General features: G+C 41.1%; 1 protein-coding gene across 5 annotated transcripts in view; it reads right to left on the bottom strand.

Annotated features, from left to right (window-relative positions):
* ETS1 (ETS proto-oncogene 1, transcription factor) overlaps nucleotides 1-13,874 on the bottom strand; it is a 129,848-nt gene that overhangs the window by 54,573 nt on the left and 61,401 nt on the right. Inside the window, exon 1 of one of the 5 annotated variants that reach the window (XM_081281031.1) lies at nucleotides 9,896-10,341. The exons of 3 other annotated variants lie outside the window; for them this stretch is intronic. In XM_081281031.1, the coding sequence (XP_081137157.1) occupies nucleotides 9,896-9,977 (82 nt within the window). In that variant the 5' untranslated portion in view covers nucleotides 9,978-10,341. Of the gene's footprint in view, nucleotides 1-9,895; nucleotides 10,342-13,874 lie in introns of those variants that run through there. One more of the 5 variants, XM_081281032.1, reaches the window with a different exon arrangement.

The raw sequence follows: 13,874 nt of genomic DNA, 5'->3' as shown, positions 1-13,874 counted from the left end.
TCCTATGTGACTGGGATCCATGCAACCTGCTCAAAGGCTCAATAGTCAGCCAACTGCATGGGATTCCTTTAGTACATGTAAAGTATGCAGAGGAAATCTACCTCTACCAAGGAGAAGAGGATGTTTTGTCTTGACTTCATACTACCGTTTATTGCTATTAATGTTTAAGTGAATGTACTCAATAAAACAAAGAAATATTTGAAATGGTTGTGTCTGGATGCAAATGTCAGGGCATTCAGTGAACTGTGGCTTCATCTTCTAACTTTGCAACTTTTTTATGCAACCTTGGGGGAACAACTTGGCATCCCTGCTGCGCATTTCCTTGTTTGTAAAATGTGGGTAACTTGAGAGATTACTATGAGCTCAAATGTGGTAAAGGCACAAGTCAAACACTACCTACCAGAGTATAACCGAGTATTAAGATGGATTGGTAAACAATATGCATGACAGATCCTAGTATTTCACCCCAATTCAACAAACATCCAAATACCTCTGAGAATTCTGAAGTCAGCAGATGCCCAATTTTAGAATTGGCTTCAGCTGGGTTTGAATCTAAACTCTTCTACTCCACAGCTTAGTGACCTTGGGCAAATTGTTTAACCTTTTTCTTTATCTGAAAAATGGGAATTATCTTTTATATCATGTATTAGAGTAAAAGGAGGAGGCTCTTGGCACAAAGTTAGCATCCGATATCTAATAGAAAACAAAAGACAACATGAAAAGTAATGACAAATAGAAATGAGCATCAGTAAATAAACTCTACCCTATGGTCGTCGGCAGTTTTCCTTGTTGTTTCCCAAAAAGACTGGCTTGCTGAATTTAGGTCCTTGCTTCTCAAAGAAAAGGGTAACTGTGACAGATTCTGCTCAAAATGTAGAAATAACATCAATAAAGTGAGATTTCAGACAGCAACAGTGTGCAGGCAAAAGATACTTCCACTGCCACAAGAGCAGCTTTTGAAAAGCAAGGAGGCCTATGCCGACCACACCCAAAACACAGTTAGTTATAGCTTCCTGGAAGGCTGGGGAGCCAAAGCAGGTGCTATCTTGTCTATCCCTGACCCTACCTTGCAGTCTGTGCTGCTCAAGGGTCAGCTGGTTACTGCCCAGGCACTATCTTATGAACAGCCCAGCAAGCAGGCCTGGGCCCTTCCCTCTGCAAACAGTCAGCAGGGCCTTGACTCATTGGATTTGTCAGGAAGAGGTGCTGAGGTGGCTCACAGCAGCATGCATTCCTGATGCAGGAGGGGGCTGTTTCTCAACAGAGCCGAGCAACAAGAAGGGGCAGCTTGGATGAAATAAGCTCATTACTCAGACCATGTGCTCAGGCCTGAGGGCACAACTGGGGATGGCCACTTCACCTACAGGACCCCTAACCTACATCTCCTTCCTCCAGCTCCGACCCCACACGGGAGCTGCTTTCTGCTGCCACTGTAGCAAAGGCTTACAGAGAAACAAAGCTGTGACACGTTGCAAGACCAGGAGGAAGGCATGACGCTTGATCCAGTGTCACTTCAAGACAATGTGCCTCAGTTTCTCCAACAGTGAACAAGAATAGCATCAATTCCTAAAACCCCTCTCTTCAGAAGTTGCCCTTTACAGAAGCACCCCCAGTTCCCCAAATGACTTGTTATCGGCAGAACTTAGTGAACTGCCCACTTCTTGAATGACAGTCAGTACTCTTTGCAAGCTTTGATTATTTTAAATGTTACCTAAAGTAACAGTGTTAGGAGACACCTTACAGGTCATCTTCTCAAAGTAATTTATTTGACTAAGAAGGAAATGAGTACTAGGAAAAAAAATGAAATGATTTTCCCAAAATCACACAGAAAGGTGTAAAGTCATCATGGCCAGAATCCAAGTCTCCTGACCCTCCAGCTGGTGCTGGATTCCCAGAGTGGACCCTCTATTCATTTTATATACAATATTTATCTTCTACCTTGCTGATAGGTCTTCCTCATCATGTGTGATTCTTTCACTGCATTCTGTGCATTTAATTAGTATCTCAATGATGCAAAACAACTTATGCATAATGTATAGAATTAACTAAAATTTTAGGCAAGAAATATCAAATAGGGAAAATATATAAATATTAGAGTATAAAAGTATATCACATGAAAATTTTTCGCTGAAAATCCCCTGTGATGAATTTCCAAAAAGGTATTTTGAAACTGTACTCAACAATACATTTTTATTTTGAACGTGATTGATAATAATGAGTTACCCTTCCACAAAACTGTAATTACACAAAAATAACATTAATTAAAATTCAACAGAAAAAAAGAAAGAACAGGTATAGTACCTTTCACATAGTGGGAGTTAGTTCCTAAAGAATTCAAAAAAAAATATGTATCTACAAACACCCAGTTTAATAGATACTTTGCCTGACCTAGATTATTTTCCATTTGTACCTTGACAATATGTACCTGCTTGATTCTGTCATGTTCTCTGAGGTTTAACGCTTTTCTGATAAACTGAGATAGAGGTTTTAACAACTAACAGTATGAGTAGGAGGGAAAGTAATGCCAAAAAAAAAAAAAAAAAATCTCTCACAAGCCCATTCAATAACACTGCTCTGTCCTTAAAAATCTCCCCACTTTCAAAGGCAAAAACCATCCTGAGATTGCACATGTTGTCACTTAAGTGGTCCTGGCTCTGCACCTTATTCCCTCTTCTTTTTCTATAACCAAGACTTTACCATCTTGTCTACGAGAGCTTTCTTTCGTTCTAAACCTGCAGCCTTCTCGTGTTATTTTCTGTGTTGAAAATTACCCTTTCCCCGTTCTTACACCTCCTTCAAATGCTTCAAAAATGTCCATGTTCTCCCTGATGCTGGTCTGTAAAACTGTCTTACTCCAGAACTGATAAAAGATAGGGCCCAACAGGCACAGAAACTACGAATAACCATTGATCCATGCATATCTTCATCAATCCAAACCCTGGTCCTCCTATGCTATTATTGGGAGTCCCTGGAACACACAGATAAGATCACTGGAGTCACCCTGGGGAGTCATACACCCTGATGGGTTTAGAGTATTCAGAAACACCCCAAAAGCAAAAACAGCAGACCCAAGATTGCCCACTGTGCTACCTGAGACTGAGATTTCTAGTCAAGTACAATGCTTGGTCCAGATAGGGAGTTTTCTAAAAGTCTAGGAAACACCACTCAAATTCTTTCCTTTTAAAAATTATTTATTATTGTCTGTTCATTCTTTCATTAGTTCTTTCTCCCTGTTTCTTATTCTTTCCCTGCCCTCCTTCTTCCTTCTTTCTTTTTTCTTTCTTTTTTTTTTTTTTTTTTTTGTAGCCAAAAAAGATGTTGCAATTGAACCCATCATTCCCCTCCTCCTCTCCTGGTGAACCAAGGCCTTGTTTACTTTTGTTTTTGTTTTCAATCACTTTAATGATATTTTTTTAAAGACTTTTTTTTTTTGCCCCTTTTTATCTCAGCAGTAAAACTTCTCATCTTGTACAAACATTAAACAAAACAAAAATTTTAATTGTCTTCACTTATGTAATGATGACATTTCCCAACTCAAAAGATCATCCCCCTCATGCATACACACACACTCACACACACACACACACACACACATGCATACTCTACATGCAAAGTTTATGGCTCTTCTGCAGAACCTTGCAAAGCAAAAGTTAACAGCTTATCACAGCTACCAGGAGCTATCAAAAGGTTTCAAATGCTTGATGTGAACTTGTTTGAGGTTGATTTTGACTTGTTTCTCAGGCGCTGAGAAATATTATATTATGTGTCAAAAACAAATTTTAAAATACAGCTGAAAGTTGGGGGAAACCACAATGAACTTAAATTGCTTCAAATTTTTAATCTGGTCTTGTTTACTTACTTTGCATGGTTTAAACCCCCAGATTAGCAACTTAGAGAAGACATTCTAAAGAGTAGTATGATCCAAATTTAGTGTCTAAATCGAGTGACCCTTGTCTGCTGGAAGAGTCCTAGTTTTCAGTCTTTATAATAACACTGGTATTATAAAGAGTGCTCATTTATACTCTCAAGAATGCTCTAGTTTGGATGATAAATTATAAGATCCTCCTACTTAAATACCATCAGGTTCTGAAATCCAACAGCCTGAAAGTCCCCAATCCTAAAAACACTCTCTAGGTACATATTTTACAACTCTCGGAGACAGAACTGAATGTTATAGAAAATCACAACTGAAAAAAGTTATATAGAAGCAGTAAGAATCCACATTTGGAGCATCAAGTTTCAGGCTAAAACCCTAAATTATCAACTGAGAAGAACCTGAAAATCTAACAAAGTTGAACAAATAATAAATATTTATGGTTTGCACAGCAATATTTTGAGTATATCTGTAAGCATGGTTCTCTTCCAATGAAATAAGACCTACCACAACCTACACTATATACCAATTACTTTCTGCATAGAGACAATAAACTATATAATTAAAAAGAAAAATGTAACACCAATAGGGCTTCAGAAAAGCAGTCAACTAGAAATTGATGCAATTTGGAAAACATCCACTGAAGTTTTCAACAAAGATATTTTCAACCCAATTGAAAAAAAGGTAGGTAAAAACACGACAGGTTAAAAATGACAGATTTGGGATCAGATTTGACATTTCTACCCCTGAATTACTGCAAACTCAGATAAATCCTATCAGAGATTCTGAGCAGAGAAATGGGACCACAGTGTCATTATGGAGCTGCTATATAAAACGTGGGGACGATTGTTCATATACAAATTCCTCTCTGTGTTGACCATGTGGATGCAAGGATGCTAAGTAATTGGAATCACACCCCCCATAATGTGGTGACAGAAGAATCAATACCTTAGCTATAGATAAGAAGCCAGGGAATTTGGTTCGTCATAAGCCATGCACTGTGAATGGCTGGCAGGTCTGCAGGTAGAATCCGGGGACTTCTCTTCCTAAGAAAGGAACACCTTGACAACTCCAAACAACATGCACTGACACTCAAAATGGACTTTAAAAAATTATCTTAGGGGGAAAATGAAATCTATTTGCTGTTGGGACAGCAAATTTAACTCCCACTGCCTCTTTCTGAGCAGGGAAATTAAACTTCAGCTATCTTAAGAAAATGAAGCGTGTGCTGGTTTCATCATTCAATTGTCAGCAAAGCAGCATGGCCCATAGAGGAGGAAAAAATGGGCAGAATCTGGAGGGTGAGGGAAAGATTGATCTTGGAAACGAACATAACCACCTTCCCACCTGCAAGCCAGACAAGGACATCTGGAAGACATTGAAAACACAAGAACCCTAGTTCGCTCCTCAACCATCTGAGGTCAGTGTTGCTGGAACATTTAATTATCTTCCTGAAGCAACACATCTGGATGGCCAGGCCTGGGGACACCCTTTCCCCAAGCAGTCTGGAGCACTCGGGTAACAATGAAGCCACCTGACTGCAGAGATGGCAGAGAAACCCTTGTAATCCCTGAAACCCTAAACCACCTGAACCCCCAAAGCACCAACTTGCACTGCCTTCTCATAACACCCATGTTTTAATTTCCAGAGTTCCTGAGAATAAGGTGGCACTTTTACTTTAGGAACAAAATGCCTACAACACTTCATCAGTTTGTAAGTTTCTAAAGTATGGCCTTACACAAAATATGCACCTCTCTGAATATCATTTTCTTCATCTGAAAAAAAAGGAGAAAATAATATCTCCCTCATCCCAAAGTAAATGTGAAGCATAACAGTGACTCTGGAAAGACAAGAATCCAACTTCAAGGCAAGCTCAGAGAATGGTACCATAGCTGCGGGTTATTCTTTCTGCAAACAGAGATGTCTATATACTGTCACTGCTGCCACTGGAGAGTAACCTTCCATATTCTTTGAAACTTGGAGACTCTCTTTCCTGGAAAATCCTGACCTACACTAACCAGCCCTGTTTTGCAGAGGTTTTGCAGGGATGGTGATAGAGCCCAGAGCCAGCCAGGCTTTAGGAAGTTGACCATGGGCTGCTTTGTCTACTAGAGGGAGTCAATGTTCCTCCAGGGTGGTCTGGCCTCTTTAAGGGGAAAAAAAAAATGTTACACAGACAAAAAAAAAAAAAAAGTACCAGCAACACAAACCAACCAAAAATGCCAGGAATGCAAGCTCTGCCAACCAAATAAATAAATAAAATGTGAGATGTTTTATAATAACTGGACATGCTGCATTTCTCAACCCTGTATAATGGAAAAACTCCACTTTTCTACCAATTCTGTCCTCCTTGACCCCAAACTTGGTGAACTTCCTGCTTTGAGGCAACACTGACACCTCCATCTCCCAAAGTAACTGACCAGCCCCTGGACCTCTAATTGTGACAACTAGACCTGGAGACACTCTAGAAGTTACCTGCTCACCGTGTTTGCTCTCTGGAGCACAGAAGCTTCATTGGCATGAGATCTCAGCAATAAAGTAGGCAATAAAGTCTTCTTTAACATTACTCTCTTTGCCTCTCAAATAATAATATATTGAAAGAGGTATATAATACATTCTATACCAGTGGAGGTCATTTTTTTGTTAATTTGCTGTCTAGTTAAAAAGAATCTATTACAAGTCAGACACTGCTAAGTTTTGCATATATTCATTGTTTTAAACCTCATGTCAACCCTATGAAATAGAATGATTATTACACTCACTTTTCACGTGCAGGAGCTGAAGCACAGAGAGATTAAGTAATTACCCAAAGTCACACAGCCCCTAAGTGGATGAGGTGGGATTCACACTTCCAGAGTCCCTGCTCTGAACTACTAGGTTCTTTCATCACTAATGGAGTGTGGTCAGTGGGGACCTGGGAGCAAAGCGCTCAAGTAATCCTAATAGCCCTGGTAGCTCTGCTCTTCTGTCTACACTGATGAAGATACAAAGACTGTCCATACTGGGAAAGGACAAAGCTTCTTCCTATCTCTTGGAACAATAAAAGCCTCCCCACTGGACAGATACTCTCTTTCCTGTGTAGAAAAGGCATTGGGGCTGGTCCTTTCATTCCTATAAATGGGCAAATATCCAGAATTAGAACTCTTATCTGGAACTAGGCTCACCTCACTAAGAAGGTGGAGTGGAATGGGGAAGGAGAGGAAAAATTAAGTGGCTTGGGAATGTGTTTGCTTTGGCACACAGTCTTGGTGTTCTCAACCCCTTCTCAGCGGACTGCACACCAAGAAAGAACCAGGAACAACTCAATGGCTGTGTTTGGTTTTAGCCTATTTAAGACCTAAGAATGGTGCAATTCAACAGTATATCCCACTTTACACTTATGAGGGGAACTCAAAGCCAATGTTATTTCAAAGTGTATGTTAATTTGGTACTTAACATAGTCAAAAAAAAAAAAAAAAGCAGGTAAATATTCTAGGCCTTTTGACTCCTGTTCAGATACCCTGCCTCCCTATTGCCAATCTTGGGCTCTCATAGATTCGGTAATGGGCAGAAAGGAAATTCTGGCTTAATCACTGAAGCCAGAAAAGATCCCACACTAGTGGTCCCCACACATAAGAAGTGGAGCAACCCAAAGAAACCATTCTGACAAATATTTAAGTCACAGCTGTGGACACAAAGTCATGCTGTGAGCAGTTAAACTTTAAACACATGTTCTATATGGTCTGATGGGCAAGGAAAACCTCCACTCAGTCAATGTCTTGTCCTTGCACTGACAAAAGCAGGCAGCCCTGGTCAAGTTTCGTCCATCTTTGCACCTGCAAGTTTAGGTCTTAATGGAAGCTTCTTGTTAAGCTCTTCAATGGTAACTTATAATATTAGTCATGATAATGTACACTAAGAAGTTGGAAACTGGGATTAATTTTGCTTTGCCTACTGGCTTTCTGAATATCATTACACAAGTTACTTACCTTTTTTGTGCCTCTATTTCCCTCTCTAAGACATGGACATAATATTTACATATAAGCAATTAAAGTCCAGGGGAAAAGTTAGATAAAAATTAGTTATTATATTCTATATTTATTTTCAAGTTTCTTTATTTAGTTTCCCCAAGAAAGTGCTAGAAATCAAACCTTAATATAATAAAGTCAGAAGACTGCCAGATTTCTTTGACCAGTTAAAATTTTGTTGTAAAGTGACTTACACAGCCTACTCTCTGGCTTGGAACCCTGTTTTGAGCAAGAAATCCATTGTAAAGGTGCTTACTATAATGGATGTTGACTGTAGCGATAGCCTTTACTGTCCCCATTTTACAGATGGGGAAGTTAAATAAAGTTACTTATACAGCATTCACATTATCTAAAATAATTGTACCATGTACTTTAAATCTCTAAGATTCAGTATTAAATTACCAAAAAACATGCTTCAGCTGTTTACTGTGATCTAAAACATGTGTTTGCAGGGGCCCTTGTTCATTACCAGCACGAAAGGTCCATTGTAGGTATGTGAACTGACATAGCTACATGACATTTCCCAGATGACCAAATCTGTCTCTTCTCCATAAACACACATAACAACACATATAAACAAGTCATTCTTAAGGAAAGGACCTATTAGTTCAGTTTATGTCTTTGTTGTGAACTATCTTTCTACTTCTATATATGGTTTGGATCAATTGTGACAAACCAAACTTACTCTGGCTTCCCTGACCCCCCTCCCCAAATGCAACCATTATAAAGCATCATTTCTGAATTGTAACTCTAAGTCTGAAATGTCTCCTTGGCTATAGTGGATTTCAGTATTCTGACCATCATCCTGGTGACAAGAAACAAGATTGACCTTCCTGATGCAAAGCAATCCTGGGGTTGAATGTTAGGGGACCTGACTTAAATGTCTTTATTAACATTTCTGATAGATCTTAAATGACAGAACATCAGCTTAGCTTGTGTTGAAAATTTAGGCAGATTAAGAAAGAGTTAAAATAAGCAACTAATAACGGTAGAGGCAAAGAGAAGCAGGCGATATCAACTAAACTTATTGATAATCGGACATAACAGAGGTGCATGATACTATGATTATTTTCCAGAATGTATTACCTCCTCCCTATATCTTTCACCTCTATGACACTAATCTTTAAGGATAGCTGGCAGTTCCACATCCTAAAAGAAAGCATATTCCCTCTCAAACTGCATTAGTTCCAGGAATCCTGTACAGTTTGATTCCATCTGCTCAGCACCAGAATTTGTGTCTAAGACATAAATGATATTTCTTTTCTACCCCTGTCTTCTTTAAAACCTTACAAATCAAAGAATTAGACAACACCATGGACCAAAGTCACAAGTCCCATCTGGTGTTCGGATACTTTTCTTCTTCTAAGATCTTTCTTTGGTACTAGAGCACAAATTCACAGCAGAAGAGAGACATGAGTAAAGTTAGTAACCTGTGTAAATAGGATTGGACTTTTCCAAAGAGGATACTTTCAGTTCTCCTCCCGCCTCCTAGCCCTCAACCTAGAAAACAGGAGCTAGACAGCACAGGGACATGTGACAAGGGAGCTCAGGAAGGCAAGACATTATTTGAAAATATGCTCTAAGGCCAGCCCGTTAGACACCCTGCCAGCTTTTACTGCCTAGGGCGCTCCAACCAGCTTCAATTCTGGGCGACGAAGAGTCTGGGGATGATGTCCTCGAGGTGGTGTCCAAGCCCTCGATTACCATAAGGAATAAATACCAAAGGGCTTTCGCTTATATGGGGTTGGGGGCGGGGGGAGAATGTGGACGCTGGAAATTCTCTAAGCGTTTTTCCCACTACTCACAAAAACGCAGCTGTGAAAATAAATACCACCACCCAAATCACGGGTCTTGGGCCACCAACAGCCTTCCTCCTCTATTCTCCCTCTTTCCAGCTGCCAATAGCATCCCCTGCTCCGGCAGAAACGCACGGCCCCGGAAGGGAGTATTGAAGAAGCACAGAAGTGGAGGAGACCCCCGAAGCTGGGTGGGGGCCTCGGCAGTCACCACTCACCAGGGGAGGGGAAAAGCTCCAGATCGACTTTTTCTGTCTTGATGATGGTTAGAGTCGGTTTGAGATCGACGGCCGCCTTCATGGTGCCAGGAGTGGGGGACAGACGGGATGATAGCAAGTTTGCTGCTACTGTTGTTGTTTTTCTTTTTAATAGGGATTCTTAACAGGGGAAAGGGGATGGGGGAAATCCGACTTTCTTCCCCCAAACACTCAAATTCCCGCTGACTTTCCCCCGCGCCTGGACGGTGCGCGCCCGGCACAGTCTCCCAGGAAGTTGGCACTTTGCGGAGAAGTGAGTGCTTTAGGGTCCCAGCCTCGCCTCGCCCTCTCCCTCCTTCGCGTCCCTAGCCCGGCTCCCTCCTCTCCGCCCGCGCCGGCGCTGCTACAGTTTGCCCTCGCTCTCTCCAGCCGCGATCTCCCCCCCACTCTCCCTACAGCGCTCTCCCCTCCTCTTTAGGGCGTTCCTGCAGCTCAGAGCCCCAGCGTCCGCCCGCCCCGGCCAAGGAGAACCGAGCGGGAGGGAGCCAGGGGCGGGGCACCGAGGGAGGGGGCGGCGCCGGGCCGGAACCCGCGGCCAATCGGCGCCAGAAGCCCAAAGTGAAAGGAAGCGCGGGCGGGCGGCGCGCAGGGTCCAGCCACCCAGCAGCTAAGCGCGCAGTGCACGGGACCGCGGAACCCACGGTCGGAGGGAAGATGTATCCAGGAGCAGTGGCTGCTTCGACCGTTTTGGGGAAAGTCGGTCTAATTCTCCACGCATTCTTGAGAGCTTGGTCACCCGCTGCTAACCCCCTCCTGGTAGCAGCATAGTTTTCCAAGTGCGTGTACATCATTCATTCACAAAGACTGACACACAGGACGTGAGGCATGTGGATGAAGGGGCGAGCGTGCGGGCAGGCGCAGGAAATTCATGAACTGGTGTCCTCAGAGGGTTTTCTCAATATTGGACTCCAGCCGGATCATGAGTCAGGAACCAGGGCTGTTTCCAAAGGGGAGCCTTTAGCTTTTCAGAGCCCACCCGTGGAATGGTAAATGATAGGGACAGCGTCGCTAAACAGAAATCTTGCTTCACTGGCCTTGGGCAGAACCAAGCCTAAATTAAACCCCAAAAAGCAGACCCAAATGAACCTGTATTTGTGGGGGAGTACATAGTAGGGGGCCCAAACTGGAACCCAGTCTTGGTCTTCCTGAAACATTCAATTTTACCTACACAGTAGGCGGGTAGAAGTGGAAGCTGTAGTTTCTTTTTAATTATTCTGTTCCTCTAATTATGTCACCGTTGGCTAAAGCTTTGTCTTTCCTTTCACAGATTCCCTTCTATTAGATAAAAAGGACAGCCCTCCCACCACCACCAAAAAAGTGATAATGCAGAGACTCTGGTTTGAATTTCTGGAGTGTATCATTTGCAGCCATGACAGAATCACAATGCACAGCCCCTGTTAGGTTTGACAACTCCCAGCCCCTCAGATAACACAATATTAACCTGAATAATTCACAATTTGCCACTGATAATTACTTATTATAAATGGAGATAGTTGATCCTAATTAGCAAAACAACCAGTACATAGAAGCATATAACATAGCTGGAGCCAAACATTGATATCCACCTTTGATTAATTAGAAGAGTAAACATAAAGCTCCCTAAAAACCTCTGCAAAAGATATTTTTAATCCTGTTTCCTAATTTCTAAACATATGTTGAGCTCCCACCATTTGCCTTTAACTGTAACCTCTAACTCTGGTAAATTTTAACATACCTGCTTACCTGCATCTAAAACCAGTTTTGTCTCCTTGGAGCATTGGTAACTTGCAGGTTTCCCACAGCAAATAAGGGAAGGAGCCAGGAATAGAAAGCAAATCTCTGGCTCTTGGTCCAACCTCCAGATTACACTCCTTTCTTCAGTGACCAGAGGAAAAGGGTTGAATGTGATCATCCTAATTTTTGAAAGAACAAAGACTGTTGGAATCCAGCTGTGTTTCCAGTAGGTATGAGAAAACAATGCTGGCCTCCAGATGACAAGAACAGACACTTCTGATCCTGGGAAAAGCTTAGGGAAACAGCTGATGAATGGATTGTACATTCACACACCCAAATGAGCAGCAAAGAAAACGATCTCAAACCAGTCCAGCCTTATTGACTGGAACATTAGTATATGGACTGAGCAAATAAAGAGTTGTTTTGGTAATTTTGTTTGGTTGGTGCTGTCCTAAGAAAATGCTATTCTTTTAAAATCCAAGTGTGAGTACTTCTCTATTTGCAAATTCAGCTTCTCTGAACAGCTCCTTTCTTCCTTCCTTCCCCAGTTTGCTCCTGCACTTTCTTCCCCAAGTTAGCCTAAACACAATTCCACCAATGTGAGACTCTAAAAAGCCTGCTCTGATTCAACTGTAAACACTTTTCACTCTAGCAATGAGAAAATGTATTCCTTCCAGTTCTTTGACAATGACAAATCAACTAGTCAATCATCCTGTTTCTATCCTAGTCCCTAAACACAGAAGCTTAAAATGTTTGAGTCCAAATCAGAGAATGAGGTTGAGCAAAATGAGAGAGCCAGGGGCCACAAAAGACCTCCAGGAAAGTTTCTTCTACATGAAGCTTCATGTTATCTTGGACCTTGTTGCACTTTCCTTAGGATAAGAATCACTAATAAAGTCAGATTAAAATATTTTTATATATTTGACACAATCCAATCAAGGTCTGTGTCATGCTTGATTAATCAATTTTGATATATGAAAATGTTTATTCTCTTTAGGACACAAGTTGATTTTTTTTTAAAGAGAGAGAGAGAGAGAGAGAGAGAGAGAGAGAGAGAGAGAGAGAGAATTTTTAATATTTATTTTTAGTTCTCGGCGGACACAACATCTTTGTTGGTATGTGGTGCTGAGGATCAAACCCGGGCCGCATGCATGCCACGCGAGCGCGCTACTGCTTGAGCCACATCCCCAGCCCACAAGTTGATTTTTTTTAATGTTCTTATGGAATTAAAATGACATCAATTAAAATGACATCTTATCATAATAAAAAAAAAATGTGCAGCCCAGTGCCTAAATATATGTTGAACTTTTTTTTTTTTTCTCACTATGGACTTCTACTCTGCCACCAATTCTTCCTAATTCACAGATTGAGTTTGATATGCTATGGCTTGAGAAGATGGATTAAAAGATGTCAGCAACTCTGCCCTCTTGACAAAGCAACAACACCCATGTCCAGTGAGGTTCACACGTGCTTCAGTTTCCCCACCAGCAAAATGACAGCAGCCACGCCTTGCCTTCCATTTATTTGAGCAAGATATTTCAAGACTCTATCTACTGATTTTTAAGACACTCAGAAAAAAATCAAACAAATAACTTATTTGGTTTTGCTTGTAACTCAATAGTCTGTTCCTTCCACACTAGGGAGAAAACAGATTTGTATTTTTAAACATTCCTTAGGCTTTAGCTATTTACATCCAACCAAGTGCTGAATCTCCTTAAACTGGGAACATCAAGTCAAAAAAGGTCAAGAAAAGGTTGCAGGAATTGGGGGACAGGAGTATGGAGCTAGACATGAATGATGTCCAAAATATGTCAGTATTATATAGGAATTCCTTCAACATATGGAGTGTGTAAAACACAAACTTTCTCCTTTATTTGTTACTCCTCCGTCAGTTTCACCCCAATCTCAATGAAAAAAAAAAATCTAAAAATACACCTAATTTCAAACAATCATGGAAGACTCCTTCTTCCTCTCCCAAAGTGAGCTAGATTGTTGTCTGCTCCTAAATCTTAAACTTCAACAAAATAAAGAATCATTGGGTTTTGAGCTAAAATATACTTTACTGAAGGTAGGTACAAAAACATTCAGACCACTAACGGCTGATTCAGAGTGAGTTTATGACTCACAGATGTTGATTTACTGGTATAAATGTAAGATTTAAAAAAAAAAAAAGTTCTCAAGCTCTCAATTAACAACCTGTTTGAGCTGCATTTGTGGTCTCCTTTTT

The sequence above is a fragment of the Spermophilus citellus genome, assembly GCF_964194105.1.
Source record: "Spermophilus citellus genome assembly, chromosome: 2".
Taxonomy (NCBI): Eukaryota; Metazoa; Chordata; class Mammalia; order Rodentia; family Sciuridae; genus Spermophilus; species Spermophilus citellus.
This window is presented reverse-complemented; position numbering and strand designations above follow the sequence as displayed.